This window comes from Nycticebus coucang, chromosome 8 (genome assembly GCF_027406575.1).
Source record: "Nycticebus coucang isolate mNycCou1 chromosome 8, mNycCou1.pri, whole genome shotgun sequence".
Classification (NCBI taxonomy): Eukaryota; Metazoa; Chordata; class Mammalia; order Primates; family Lorisidae; genus Nycticebus; species Nycticebus coucang.
The window spans coordinates 72,046,364-72,062,739 of NC_069787.1; the positions used below are offsets into that span (position 1 = coordinate 72,046,364).

Below are 16,376 nucleotides of genomic sequence, written 5' to 3' on the forward strand. Positions count from 1 at the left end.
AGGTGATTCTTTTGGTTTAGTATAAGAGGCAGGTCTCGGACTGAGACCTGGTCCCCAGGGAGTTGCAGTTCCAACGTCCCAAGAGTCCGGCTCCTGTCAGCGAAGCGCTGCTGGCGTTCCGCAATTCCGGACCCACGCCTCTCCCAGGTAGCCAACCGCTGGGACCCGAGACGCGCTCGGCCACGCCCCCTTCCCTGGGTCTTACCTCAGCCAACTCTGCGTCAGTTGCAGGATTAGGGGCGGAGTCCGCAGGGCGCAAGCGCAATGGGAGGCGGAAGTAGCTTCAGGGAAAGGAAGAAAGAAAGGGGCCTGGCTAGGCTGCTCTAAGGGCGTTGCGCTCCTCCTTCCCTGCTAGGGAAAGCTTCCAGAGGCCCCAAGCGTGGCCAAACTCAGGCTCCTCCCCTCCCCGCCCCCTGTCCCGGAGTTGCCACTGGTTGCCTTCTTCTCCGCCGGCCGAGATGGCCCTCGACCCCGCAGGTACTGGGCGGGAAGCGGGGTATGCTGAGGGGGCTCGGTCCGGGTCTCCCTCCGCGGGCCACACAGGCAGGCGGCCGACCTGGGAAAAGGGCCGAGCTCTTGAGGTTGCACCGTTTCCACAAATGTCTTAAGCCTCCTGGGCTCCTTATCTCGGTCCTAGGCCATCATCTGCTTACTTGTTGGGGGGTATGGTTAGGTGAGTTTGGATTTGTTGTCTAAACTCTAGTCCAGTTGTGACTTACGAATATTTTCCTCCTTAATGCCACTAGTCTCTTCTTCGTCATCCTCCTGCCACTTTGGGGCAGACTCCTTTGAACAGTATCTGGTGTCGACACTCTTTCCCCAGAAACATTTGCTTAGGTGTGCCAGTGCAGTTTTAACATTTCTTTTGGAAATTCACAGACCCCCTACAGACAAGTTCATCCCTGAAGTCCAGGTAAAAAGGACCCATCGCTGTGGCAGGAATCAGTTTCTTTGGAAAGGATCTCCAAAGTCTTGAATGTGATTTTAACTTTCATTCTTCTAACTCACTTCCGTTTGAAGCAATATGTTAGTTCCCCTCGAATTCTTGTACTTACAGAAGCACACCTGTGTTATCTTTGCTTTAGGATGTTTATGTGAAGGTATAGGTAGAGAACTTGGTTTTTGGATGGAATTTAATTTGTCTCATACATATATTTCATTTTATACAAAATGTATACATTTTTATACAAAAACTCAAGGCATTGAGGAGGTGAAATGACTTCAAACCTTCGGGGATTCAGAAATGAAAAAAGACACTTTTGAGGCTTTCAAGGTGCATGAAAAATATGGTTACACCCAAATAATATGTTAGTTGAACATTTACTAAGTTAAATATTGTGACATACAATAATAGTATGTTGAAAGGTAGGTTGTTTTATCTTCACTTTACAGCTTAGGAAACTGAGGCCCAGAGAGATTAATTTACACGTCCAGGCAGGTAGTGGTAAAATCAGGGAGTACTCTAGATTGAAGCATAAAGGAATTCTTGAGCTCGTAGTGATCATATCAGTTTTGGGCTAGATAATAGGATTAGACTTTATGAAGAAGTCAGCAGTTGATCTAGGCTTTACAGGATAGATTTTTCCAGAGGTTGGAGTTGGAGAAAAGGCAGCAGCCATTAGCAGAGGTGTAGATAGTAAAGTGCAATACTCTGATTTGGTTCATGGGGTTAGAAGGGATGTAAATGAGGAGTGGGTAAGTAAGGTTCAGTGTGAGGCCCATACACATAATTCTGGTATTTTTGAATTGGAAGTGACCTTTATAGTAACTCATACTGATGAGGATACTTAGTAAAGGCTTCTATATGTCTATATTCTTGTTAGACAAGAAAATATGTATACTTATTCTCTTCACTTTCTTATCTTTGAGTTACTCTCTGCCCACTTTAATCTTGTGGTGTACCCAAGACCACATAGCTAATTGATGGTAGAGACAAGTCTGGCTAAAACCAAGTAATTTAATTCCCGTTTGGTACTATAGACCATGCCACCATTTGAGTATTTATGATTAAACAAATACTTAAATGCCTAGTATATGTCACATGTTGTTCTAGGCCCTAAGCCAGCGGTTCTCAACCTGTGGGTCGCAACCCACAGGAACTATTAAGGGGCTGCTGCATTAGGAAGGTTGAGAACCACTGCCCTAAGTATACTACAAACAAGACTTTTACAGTACAGCTTATATTCTAATGGTAGAGGAAAGAAAACAAACACACCTGCCCACCACTGCCATACACAAACTTTTATGGACTGAAGAAAACAAGCTGTATCATGTAGATAGTGTGATCAGTGAAGACCTCTGTGAGGATATGTTCATGTCATTTGAGTTGGAATATGAGGATGTCAGGAGGTAGCTGTGTGAAGAGCTAGGGAAAGAGTATGCTAAGCAGTTAAGTAGCAAATAAAGTAGAACCTTCATAGTTGACCACCTCCTTACATTGACCTAGTTTTGACATCCACCTGCTTAAGTTGACCTAGTTTGCATAGACCCAGTATATACCACATGTATGTATCAGTATAGCAGGCCTAGTTTCTTATGTTGACCACCTCTGTATATTGACCATTTTGTTCTGGTCCCTTGGGTGGTCAACTTACAGAGGTTCGACTGTACTTGAAATATTTGATCCAAATGTGGGCCAGAATAGGGAGGAGATCCAAGAGGAAAGATGTTGGGAAAGTAGGCTAGAGCTAAGTGCCTACGAGGCCTTGAAAGGCATGATAATAAAGCATTTGGATTTTTTCTGATATCGTTAAAAGCCTTTGGAGGCTTTTGAAGAGTACAGTGACATAATTTATTTCTTTACTATCTTGCCTACAGTGGTAGTATATATTGTAGTGGGGTCAGGTCACGAGTGGAAGTAGGGAGACAGGTTAAGAGATGGAAACAGTAGTCCAGGCCAAATATGTTTATATCTTAGCCTAAGAAGGTATTAGAAAAGGTGGAAAGAAATACAAGGCATCAGTATATGTTGTGAAGATAAAATTGACAAGATCTGATGTTGTACTGGATAAGGGTTGTGAGAGACAGGGAGGAATTAGGAATAATTCCTAGGATTTTTGCTTAAGCACATGGGTGGATGGTGATGGTTAGATCTAACAACAGGGGCATCATTGGAAACTTTGACAAAAGCAGGGATGGAAGCTATGGAAAATAAGAAAATGAAGTTAGCAAGTAAGATGTTTTCTAAATTGACTTGTTTGTCTAAATTTCAGAATAAAGTGTATTGAAGCCAACTTTTTTAAAATTTCATTTTTGTGTGGTTCTTAAGTTGAAATTAGGCTTTCATCTTGATAGGTTACTGCTTTTTACACTCCACAACAGTATGTGCTCATAGTGAGTAGACAGTTATGCCAAAGGAGTTTATATGGCAAAATTTATTTTCCCATTGTTTTATGTTACGTTTTTTGAGAACTTTATACAAGTTTGATTTCATTTGGCAGCAATTTTTGTCAAACCTTGAGGGGATTCCATTTTCCTCAGGAAACTGAACCCAATAGTGAAATGCAGGCTACATACTTATATGCAGTTTTATTTAAACCATTTTCCTTTTGTTAACTCTGAACGTTTACAGCTGTAATTACATTCATTGTTTTCTCTTAAAATTTGAATACGGAGAGAAAAGGCTGAGAGGATCCAAAACATCCAGGAAAGGTGACTGTGGAGAGAGATTAAACTATTAAAAACTACTGATGCCTGGATTGCCTTCCCAGCTATTCAGATTTAATTTGTCTGGGATAGGGCCCAAGTCCCCAACATTCAAAAATATTCCATAGGCAGTTCGAATGTACAGACAGAATGAGGAAAACCACTGTTCTAAACTCTTCGAACTTTGTTGTTTTGTTAGTCTAATGTCTCTGTTCCTAGAGGAAATTCCCCCTACGTCTTTTAGTCAAAACCAGGACCTTGGAGGCAAAGAAGCTGGCCTTTTGTGTAATCTATCAGTCATTGGTAACTGTAGGAGTTGGGAGTAGGGCATCAGCAAGGAAAACTGCAAAAGGCATCAGCAAGACAAAAAACAAAAGGGCTTGACTGCAAAGGGCAGTCCTGAGAAGGTTGCAGGCGTGAATGCTCCAACTTTCTCTGATCTTGGAGGGCTACCAGCTCTATCTTAAAAATAATTTGTTAGATTCTGTTAGAGAGCTTAGTTTGGATAATAGGAGGGTTTGGATAGTGATAGGTCAGCTAGGTCTGTGTACTTAGAAAACTTGTATACGTACACACAAGTATGTATCCTGCATCCAGTAAACTATCATGAACTTGTGGTCAAAATTTTGAACAACACTGGCCTACGATAGGCCAGGGATTTTACATGCTATTCTCTCTAGAATTTTCCCTTTCTCTCCTATCCCCACATCTGTCTAATCCTTGTTCATTTTTCACACCTTTTCTTCAAAGTCAGTTTTATAGAAGGCTTTCTCTGATTGTCACCACGCCCTAGTCTTTCAAATTCTTTTTGTTAATATTTAGATTTCTTTTTAAAAAATACAGCAAAATATCATGTAAACTATGTTTAGAGGTTTTTTTCCATTCTAGATCTAAAGTTTTTTTCTTAACAAATAAAAGGATACCTACAGATGCAGTATTTCTCTATATGAGGTAATTGGAGAGATAAAGAAAACATGATTTGAAGAATGAGACTATTTGGCCTGTGTAATAAACAGTAAATGTTTTTCATATGATTTTACCTCTTTAAATCTAGCAGAGTCCAAATGACTGGTTAATTTCACCTAGAGTCTGGAAAATTGGCCACTATCCCTTGGGGAGGTAGTTCACTGTTGTGGAATCAACACTGAATTTGGGAGTTAGTAGAACTGACTTCTTGTGTCAGACTTTATTAACCTATTCTACATGACTTAATATGAAGTTTGAGGGTGAGAGGTAGGGAGAGTGAGATATGTCAGCTAACTGCTAAGGTTGCTTTAAGCCTTAAACTTTTATGATTCTAAGTACTTATCACTGGTCTCAAGGGGTTCTTGACTCAGCACAGAAAAAAATACCTTGACGCTTGTATTTTAGTGCCTGGATTTTGTTTAGGGGTATTAATAGCATATGTATAAAAATCTCATATTTACAGATGTTAAAAATATGAGAATTATTACCTTGTACTTGATATAAGTAGACCAAAATTATACCCAAATGAAAAAACTAATAACAAAATTAACCTCCGCCGCAATCCTCTATTATATTTTTACGTTTTTAAGTAAGATAGAGGGGAAAATTTTTTCAGAACTTGGTGTTTACTATCCTTCATTGTGTTTTGCTAAAGAACTGTTGCTGAGAGATTTTTACAGATAAAAAGATATGTTAAATATCTGAAAATGATTGATGAGAATGTGGAATATCAAATGTTTATGCAGCAGAATAAGGAAGCTTGCTTGTCTTTTTCATTACTGTATTATATATAATCTCTAACATGTTGATTGGCACATAGTAGTTGCATAAAAATATTTAACAGACTACCTATAACTATCAATACTACAACTTTTAAATATATGTAATTTGTTAAACAGTTTCATTGCATATTTACCATATGCTAGAAGTTAAAAGGCATGATAAAGATGAGTTAGACATGGTCTCTGACCTTATTAAACTTAACTTTTTCATGGCGTAGTTTTTACTAAGTAGGGTTAGTAATTTATAAAGAAAGGAGGCTTATTTAAGAGGTTACTTAGCTCATGGTTCTGTAATTAGAATGACTTGGGGAGATTTTAAAAATACCAGTGCCTGGGTTTTACCCTAGTGTTTCTAGTTTAGGGTAGAACTCAAGCAGCAGAATTTTATAAGCCCCCTCAAGTGGTTCTTCTTCAGGCAAGGTTGAGAACTTCTGGTACCAAAGTCTCTTTTAGTCTGCTTGGGCTGCCATAACCAAAAGCTATAGACTGGGTGAGCCACACAGTGTGGATTGGGTGACTTGAACAACAGTTATTTATTTTCATATTGTTCTAGAGGCTAGGACGTCCACGATCAAGGAGCTAACTGGCTTGGTTGTTGGTGAGGACTCTTTCTGAATTGAGGGTGGCTGTCTTGGCTGTCTTCTCTCTGTGTCCTGAGAGAGGAGAGAGAGAAAGAAAGACAGAGAGAGAGAGAGAACGAACCAGAGCCAGTGAGAGAGAAAGAGAGAAGGCAATAGAGAGCAAGAGTGAGCTTTTGACCTCCTATAAGGTCACAAAGCCTGTTGAATTAAGGCCATCTCTTAAGACCTCATTTAGCCTTCATTACCTCCTAAAAGCCCTATTTCCAAATACAGTCACATTGGGAGTTGGGGCTTCAACATGTGAATTCAGGGAGCATAGACACAATTCAGTCCATACCAACCACTGCATATGGTAATAGGGGAAGATTGCATATATAGTGTGACAGGATGCACTTCAAGTCCAGATGTGATTAGAGCAAGAGAATTAGTGCAGCAACATCTTGGGGTTAGAGAAAAGAGAACTCACCCTGAGGTGCCAGGGGTCAGAAAGAACTTTAGGGTAAAGAAGAATTGGGTTGGATTTTAAATAAGTAAACTCTGATAGAGAGTAAGAGGCAGAAGATGGAAAAATTGAACTGGAGTTTCCTTTACCCAATTGATTGCTGGGTAATGCTACAAGATTGCTTTGAGTTCTCTGAGTCTTAGTTTCTCTGTCCTTGCTTCTGAATGAGGTGATGTTTGTAAAAGAGTTCCTTCCACCGTTTTTTCCTTCTGTCTGCAAATATTTATTGTGCTCCTTCAGTATACTCTATAAATGTCAGCTGTTTTTTCAGGTAAGGAGCTAATATAACCACCAGGCTGGCAAAATGAAGCTTTAAGTTGTAGAAAATTGAAGTTGGAATTGCGATGCTGGTGGCACTTTGAAATTAATGATAGATAATTGATAATGTGGGCAGAGTAAAGTTGGAAATGAGACAAGCACTGAGAACTTGGCGTCATAAATACCATCTTCACAGATAGAACTTTGTGGGATTGCCACGGAAAATTAAGAGCAGATACTACCTTGGAAGTGTTTCTGCTTTGTTCCGGATATTTTTGAGACTTTTAAAAAATTTCCCTTCAGATTATACAGTACACCAATCTTAGTATCCTCATTTTGGGAAATCTTTACTCTGAAAATGACTTTGAATTTCAGCCAGAGGTTAACTAGAGACCATCTAGTGAAGGTGATAGATGCTTGTCCTGGGAAATGTTACCTCTCTGCCATGTTAGTCTGTTTTATGTTGCTGTAAAGGAATACCTGAGGCTTAGTAATTTATAAAAAAAGGAGGCTTATTTAAGAGCTTTAATTAGCTCACGGTTCTGTACAAGAAGCATGGCACGTCTTCTGCTCAGCTTCTGGTAAGGGCTTTGTGCTGTGTCAAATCATGGCAGAGAAGGTCAGAGGGGAAGTAGGCCTGTGCTAAGAGGGACCACAGTGTTCTGGCTTTGTAACATCCCACCCACTGAGAACAATCCAATCTCACAAGAGCAAGAACTGGCTTTATATCCCTCAAAGGGCACAGCCATTCATGAGTGATCCAGGGATCTGCCCCAGGACTCAGAAAACCTCTCCTAGGCTCCACCTCCCAACATCACTACAGTGGGGATCAAATTTCAATATAAAATTTGGTGGGAACAAACCACAGCCCCTGCTCACCTCCCGAAGTTATATTATGGAACTGATTTTCAAGTTTATTCAGACTGGCTTTGAAAGCTATAACAGCAAGTGAATAAGCTGTAAATATAAAAATAATGCCTCACTCCATTATCAAAGGAGTACATTTTATTATAGAAATCTTATGAAATATCATAGGATAAGGAAGAGCCAGTAGATACAGGGTGAACAAGGCACTGAGAAACATTTATAGAATTGAGAAGATTCTACTATCTATGTGTATATGAGAGAAAAAATAAATTAGGCAGTAAACTGCTAAGACGGTCACAGGCATGTTATTCATTCCTTTCTCAAATATCTGCTTCTGTCCCCCGTAACACTGCTGATTTTCTACCAGATACCAGTGGGAAATTGTGCTTGTAGGAAAAGATAATCTCAGAATTTTACCAAATAAAGTAAATGTGAAACTTGTTCATTTAAGAAATTATGGCCACAATGGAGGTTGCAGCACATTTCTAAAATTGGCATGGCTTATTGCATAAGTTGATTTCCTGCTTTGGTATACTTTTAGGTTTGTTGTCCCTTTCTAGCTTCATCTTGGTTAAAGCAATGTGGGTGGAGGGGGAAGTTTTCACACCTAGCAATCTGCAGAATCTGAGGTCCAAGAAATAGGTGCTATTGGGAAATGGGCACCTCTAGTGTGAATAAGGTGGTATTGAGAGCAAAAGCTGATAGGATGAAGACACTTAAAGGAAGCATACTATTGTGGGATATGGGTAGTATTTGACTCAGTAGCTAAGCAGAATTAGGTACATCTACCTTGTTGATGTACTTTTAACAGGTTGAGCTTATACGATATTACATTGTCCTGATTGATCTAATATTTGATGTTTACTCATTCTCAACGTGTTTTTCAGCCAACTGACAAACTGCTCCTCTTGTTCTTTTTCTTTTTTAAATAATTTTTCCATGGTAGTAAGCAGAAACAATATTCCCTTTGACTTTACTTTCCTATCAAAATATGAGAACTATAAAGTTTTGAATTTTGCTTCTGCAAAGCGATTCTTCTGAAATACACGGTCTTACTGTCCAAGGTTTGTTTCTGTGTTTCAGCATTACTGGAAGCTCATTTAACCTTATTTGCGGAAGTCCCCTTAAATAGGCCAAAACTTTATGTTTATGGTGGTGTCTTGGAAAGTTTGGGAACCGGGTTACATAATCTTGGCGCTGCCACTTTTATCAGAGGCTGGCCATTTTACCTATGTGAGCTTCCACTTTATCTGCAAAATGGAATCAAAATACGTACCTGAGAAGTCTGTCATGAAGACTGTGCATTCATTATCCTCATCTCCTTGTTTCACAGCCAGAGGCCACACCACTGGGGGGGGGGGGATCTCTTCTATTATTGATTTCCTTTTTGTTTGTTCAAGTATGGCTTGAAGGAAAGAAGGTGAAAGGAATACTGATCTTCACTATCTTAATTTTCCTATTTTAAGACCTCTTCCCTCCACCTCTTTCCTCATTTTACACCGTTGTTATAGCAAATAGGTCTGAACTAATTGGCAAGAACATGAAGATCTGGCCATGGACATCTATATCTTTGTGTTGTTGAAGAGAACTGGAGTCTGCCTACTTCTTGGTGTGAGGTGCTTAGTGAGAAGTAATGGTTGAGAACTCTGTTCTTAATGTATTGTACTGGGGGCCATCTGCCTGGGGCTCATTCTTTTGAGATTCTTGGACATAATAAAGAAAAGAGATCTAAAGATAGAAACTGTTGCCCATAAGAACGCTGTTGCAAGTTTATTACAAGCATTTTTTTTTTTCTTGTTTTTCCTCTTGAGTAGACTAGGGCACCAAAACATCTTCAGGAGCAATAAGTGTAAGAAGGAAATTAAAAAAAAAAAGTGGCATTACATAAATAATAATCAAATTAGTTAAACCAGAACATTTTCATTACCGAAAAGGCATACCTTGCCTTCATGTATCACATTCTTTCCTATGAAAGAGTCTGTAATATTTTGATTTGCTTCACTGTTCTTTGTGGATTCATAGCAAGTGCTGTTGTCAGTAGCCTTATAATCTGGTGCTGCCATATTGCAAGAACACATGAGCCCCAAAGCAAAATCTGAGCTAACAAATTCAGCCAGTGAAAAAGGTGAAAATTGACTTTCAGGTGATGATAGAATGTTGAGAAGTTAGAGCTTTGGAAATTTTCCTTGGTGGTATTATCCTGATTCTTTATCTCTGTATAAATTTATGTGACTATATTGCATCCAACTTTCAAAATTTGATTTTTATATTTGCAAGCTCTGTATAAATATATAACATGTGTACCAGATTGACATTATGGGAATTGCTTTGTAATTTTATGAATAAAAAGTGACATATCTATATTTGTACTATTAAAAATAGCTTTGAAATATGTATGTAATTATAAACTAATAGTTGATATTTAGTGATATACTATCAAAAGGGAAATGTTAGCAGAATTTATATATTTTAGACAGTCATTGTTTGATTTAGCATCAAGAGTTTGAGAAATCAAAATCAACATTTATGGAATTCTAGAATTATTTCTTTGCCTAGGAGATGTTATAAGAATGAACATAAATCTTTCAGGCTATTTTAAAAATGTGTTTGATAGGAGTATTACAATTTTGAATTCATAATGTAGATAAACTTCTATTACAATTTATTTATGGAGAGTGATTCAGTATTACAAAGCTCTGTCTGTATTTAAAGAATTGATTAAAAATAACGTTGCCAAAGACCTTTTCAAGATTTGTAGAGCACAGAGTAGATTCATTAGGACACATAAATTGTCTAGATTAAAATTATATAAGTAAAAGGAAGAGGTAACATTTTCAAATAGATTTTATAAAAGAGATCAATATTTCACAATGTTATCACATTGTTTCACAATGTTCAGTAATTATACTATTAATTATTGATGCCTAAATTATGATTTATGCTGTAGGCAAGGAGAAAAGGAATTTGTAGAGATAATCCCAGATTTATGATGTTCTCTTCAAGTAGACATCAGTGTTCCATTTGTAAGATATCTCATAGCCACTTTGGTTTATTTTCCTTTTTAAAATTTATTTATTTATTTATCTTTTTATTATTTGAGATTCATTGAGGGTACAAAGAATTAGGTTACACTGACTGGATTTGTTAGGTAAAGTCCGTCTTATAATTGTGTCCCACCCCCAACAGGTGTGCCATACACTGTGATCCCCCATCCCCCTCTTAGCTTCCCTCTCTCTGCTCCCTCATTCCATTCCCTTACCCCTCCACCCCCAAACACAGTATATTAGACCATCTACTGCCTTCCTCTTAGCCACTTTAAGTTCAATATTTCCACACCTGAATTCCTCTCTTGCCTGCTCTTTCTTTTGTATTCCCTCTGTCAATAAGTGTCACATTTTAGTTGAAGACAGAAAACTGGTAACCCTCCTTGAAATCATCCCTTTCCCCCAGCTCCTTCAGCCCCCCCCACCCCCATTCCTGTAGGGCCTTCCTCTGAATCTGTCCTTTTCTCTATATATCTTTATTCATACTTACAGTTTCTTCTTTAAGCTCAGTGTTGGGTTTTTCCCACCTCAGTTTTGACACTTTCTGGCAAAGCAAAGGAAAAAGAGAAAGCATAAATAAATAGTATAGCAAAGAATTCAGGAAACTGGCCTGTGAGCCAAATCTGGTGAGGCCTGTAGGCTAAGAATGGCTAGAAGCATTTTTAAAGTTGTTTTTTTCTTAAAGAATGTACATGACAGAGATGGTATGTAGCCTACAAAATTTAAAATATTTACACTCTGGTCCTTACAGAAAAAGTTGGTTTATCCCTGACATAGGCAATGAATTCCTATGGGAAAATTGGGATTCCGCCACAGCTGTGGTAAAGAGAAAAAAAATCATGTGAACACCTTCATATCATTATTTTGAAAATTTAGATCAAATAGTGTCTTTGAGAAAAACAAACTTGCTAAAATTGCAGCTGATTCAAGAATAAATAAAAAGCTCTTATAGCATTGGTTAGAACTCTCATTATTTGCCATTCATACATACAAATTCACTGCCCAGAACTCAAGCCCCAATAAGGTGGTTTATTGGTTAGTGTTTCACCAGAATAACAATCACTAGGAGGGGTGTATGTGTGTATTCATGTATAATATACTAAGAGATTATTGCAAGAAATTAGCTTACGTGATTATGGGAACAGTCAGATAAGTCCAAAATTTGCAGGACAGGGCTGTGTATTGGGAATGGCAAGCTTGGAACTCTCGGTCACGAGCTGAAGCTGCAATCAGCAAGGGGAATTCTCTTAAGGAAATCTTGGTTCTGATTTTATGGCCTTTCCCTTGTTTGAATCCGACCTGCCCAAATCTCAGATAATCATTTTTACATAAGTCTGCAAAATACTTTCACAGTGACACCTGGATTATTGTTTGCTTGAATAACTGGAGACTATAACAGCCAAATTGAGCCATAAAACTGACTGTCACAGGTGGTTTCTACCAAACTTTCAAGGAAATGATGATAATCTTTACTTAAACACAGAGATCTGGATAATATAAAGGTAGGGAAACAATAAACACTGATTTATTGTTTAAATAGTGTAATTCGACCAAAAAAAACAAAGTGAAGATAAGACAGGAAAGTCATAGGCACATCTCAAGGTGAACGTAACTTCTAAGCAGAATTTGAGCATTTAGGACAGAGGTTCTACTATTTACTATTCACTACTTTTCTAAAGGACATAGCCAGTAAGAATTAAAAAAGATGTACAACTGTCCCTATTATTGTCTGCATAGAAATTATAAAATAATCTAGTGTCAAATTACAAAAATTAATGAAGGAAGTTGAGTAAGGTTATAAGGACAATATAAAAAAGTCAGTTCATTCTATATATTGACAATATATAATTACAACATATTACTTATGAAGAAATGTCTTTACCAGTAGAAATAAATCTAATAAAAGATGAACAGTATCTTTATGGAAAAAATGATAAATCTTGTCTATTTTTCTAATTTCTAACAGCATATTTATTTCATTTTTTAAAGTTAAACTATTAAGGGCCAGGCATGGTGGCTCATGCCTATAATCCTAGCACTTGGGGAGGCCGAGGTGGGTGGATTGCATGAGCTCAGGAGTTCGATACCAGCCTGAGCTACAGTGAGACCTTATCTCTAAAAATAGTGGGGCATTGTGGTGGGTGCTTATAGTCTCAGCTAGTCAGGATGCTGAGGCAAGAGAATCACTTGAGCCCAAGAGTTTTTGGTGGTTGTGAGCTGTGACGCCAGGGCACTCTACCGAAGGTGACAAAGTAGGACACTATCTCAAAAAAAAAAAAAAAAACAAAAAAAAACTAAGCTATTTAATTTGAGGCATAATGTACAGTATAATTTACAGATCTTAAGTGAGTTTTCCTAAGTGTATACACCCCTATCAAGATATTATCAGAAAATACTTTCCTCAAACTCCACTGGTATAAATTTTATCATTGTACATTAATTTTGCATATTCTTGGACCCTGTAGTGTGTATCTTGTGTCTCGTTTCCTTTCTTCAATAAAAATATTTTTGAGATTCACCCATTTTGATTGCATTAGAAATATCCTACTAATAGTTGTAGTTTGTTATTAGTATTATTGTTGATTATTGCTGAGTAAGTTTAAGCTATTATGAATAATACTTCCATAAGGAGACTTGTACAAGTTGTTTTCTGCAGGTATATTTTTAATTTATCTTGGGCAAATGAACACCTAAGCGTGGAACATGTTTAATTTTGTAACTCAGCAGTTTTCCAAAGTTTATAATTTCACAATCCCACCAGCAATATGTGAAAGTTTCAGATGCTCCACATCCTCTCCATCATTTGGTGTTGCCTGTGTTTTTAATTTTAGTCATTCTGATGGGTGTGAAATGATATAAGGGATTTCATTTGCATTTTCTTAATGGTTAATGATTTTGAGCACCTTTTACAGATATTGCAAATATGAATTTATAATTTGTGTATCTTCTTCTCTGAAGTGTCCATTCAAGCCTTTGTCCCTTTTTTATTGAATTGTTTGTGTTTTTGTTATTGATGTGTGGGAGTGCTTTCATTCTGGACTCAAGTTCTTTGTCAGATATATCTATGTACACACATACACACTTACATAGTGAACTTTTTCTCTTGATCTGTGGCTTGCACTTTAATTTTCTTAATGGTTATCTTTAATGAACAGATGATTTTATACTGAATAAGGTAAAATTTAAAATTTCTTTTCCTGTGCCTGTGTCTATGAAGATCTTTGTCTACTCCAAGCAATTAAAGGGCTTTTTGTTGTTTAATAGTTTTACTTTCTACATTTAGGTTCCTGGGCAAATTAATTTTTGTGGTGCTTGTGAAGTAGGAGTTGAAAGGGTTCAGGTTGATTTTTTTTTTTTTTCATGATTATACAGTTGTTCTGTCACAAAAAGTGAAAAACACTTTTATTTCTTCATTGAGTAGCCTAAGTGTTTTTGTTAATAAATTAATTGTATGTATATGGAAGTATTGCTGGGCTCTTTCTTGTTAAATTACTCTGTTTGGTTATCCTAATTATGCCAATACTGCACCACCTTGGTTGCGGTAGCTTTGTAGTAAGACTTTAAATCAGGTAGTTGCTGCAAATCATTCAAATTTATTCTATTGTAACATTGTTTTGGCTATTCTAGGTCCTTTGGTCTTCCTTACATATCTTTTTATTTTTTATTAGAACTATTTTTTTTGTAATAATTTAATACTTGCAAGAAACTGCAGGAATGGTGCAGTTTCCACCTACCCTTTTCCAGCCTTTCCTAATGATACTACTATCTCACTTACTCACAGTGCATATATTCTCAGTGAGTGTGATATTGTACTCAAAAAGACAAAAATTGGGAAAGCTAAACACCTTAATCTTTTTAATATATAAAACGCTATTATACAGACAGTACATAAATATATACAATATTATCTGTGACATTTCATAGGGAGGCATTAGGAAAATAATGTCAAAAAAGTCTCCTTTAGGGCTTTCAAATATGAAAAAAAGATTGGAACATATTTCTATAATGAATTATAAAGAAGGAAACCAGGATTTGGCATTGAATAATATTGTTGAGTTAGGTACCTATCTTAGTCAAATTTCATCAGTCTTTATGCATACTTTCATTTTTGTTTTTTCAATAGTTACATGACATTTTATCTTACATGAAGATGTCAGTAACTATGACCACAATCAGCATACAGAGATCTCCCATCACCACAAAGAAAATCCCTCATGAAACCCCTTAGTAGTTATACCCTTTCCCCAATTCTGACTATTGGCACTTACATAACACTTCAAGAATATTAGATAAGTGGAATAATATGATATGTACCCTTTGAGACTATCTTTTTTCCATTCTTCTTTTTGCCCTTGAGATCCATCCAATGGTTGTGTATCAAAAGTTCTTCCTGAGAATGGCCCACATTCCAATGTCCCAATGCAAAAGATGCTTGTGTGTGTGCAGAGAGAAGGGAACACTCATGCGTTATTGGGTGGACTGCAAACTAGTACAGCCTCTATGGAAAGAAGTATGGAGATTCCTTACCCAAATGTTAAGTAAGGAATCTCCATATTTACCATTTGATCCTGTAATCCCATTACTAGTTATCAACCCAAAAGAAAAAAAAAAGACATTTTGCCATAAGGTTATTTGTTCTCGAATGTTTATGGCAGCACATTTTGCAATCACAAAGATGTGCAAACAACCTAAATACCCTTCAACACATGAATGGATTAATACATTTGGTATATGCATACCATGCAATATTATTCAGTCATGAAAGAAGTGATTTTGTATCTTTTGTTAACAACCTGGACAGAATTGAAGAACATTCTTCTAAGCAAAATGTTACAAGCATCACTTATACTCAGTGCTAAATTGAAACTACATGTTCACATGAGAGAAAAACTCAGTTAAATTCAAGTGGCGGGGAAGGGGTTGGGTAAGTTCTTACCTAGTGGGTACACTGCACAGGCTCACTTCCTGGGTGAAGGGCAGCACTACAACTCAGGCTTTTACCTTATAAAAGCAAACCATATAAACTAATCATATCTACTCTTTTAAAATCTGAAATAAAAACAATAAAAAATTCTTTCCTTTTTATTACTGAGTAATGTTCCAGTGTCTACTGAACCATTTATTCATTTGCCTGTTGAAGGAGTTTTGTGTTATTTCCAAGTCTTGGCTGTTAAAGAGAAAGTTGCAGTGAACATTTGTGTATAGGTTTCTATGTGAACACAGGTTTTCATTTCTGTAGGATAAATTCCAAAGAATGAGTTTACTGGGTCATATAGTAAGTATGAGTTTAACTTTATAAGAAACTGCTTGGTTATCTTTTCAAGTGGCAATACCATTTTATGTTCTCATCAAAAATGCACGAGAAGGGTGGTGCCTGTGACTCAAAGGAGCAGGGCTCCAGCCCCATATGCCAGAGGTGGGGGTTTCAATCACAGCTCCAGTCAAAAACTGCAAAAAAAAAAAAAAATGCACGAGAGATCCCGTTGCTCTACATCCTTGAAAGCACTTGATATTATCATATTTATATTTTATCCATTTTAGTAGGTATTTAGTGGTATTTCCTGGTAGCTTTAATTTGGATTTCCTTAATGGCTAATGATATTGTACATATCTTTAATATTGTACATATGCTTAATTTGTTGTCTGTATATCTTTTTTGGTGCAGTATCTGTTCAAGTCTTTTGACCAGTTCTAATTGAATTGTTGTTCTCTTATTGTTGGTTTTAATGAA

General features: G+C 37.1%; 1 protein-coding gene across 1 annotated transcript in view; it reads left to right on the forward strand.

Moving 5' to 3' along the window:
- The first annotated feature begins 292 nt into the window (after positions 1 to 292).
- CMC1 (C-X9-C motif containing 1) overlaps positions 293 to 16,376 on the forward strand; it is an 81,079-nt gene continuing 64,995 nt past the window's right edge. The window contains exon 1 of the mRNA XM_053599451.1: positions 293 to 477. Within this exon, the coding sequence (XP_053455426.1) occupies positions 459 to 477 (19 nt within the window). The 5' untranslated portion in view covers positions 293 to 458. The remainder of the gene's footprint in view (positions 478 to 16,376) is intronic.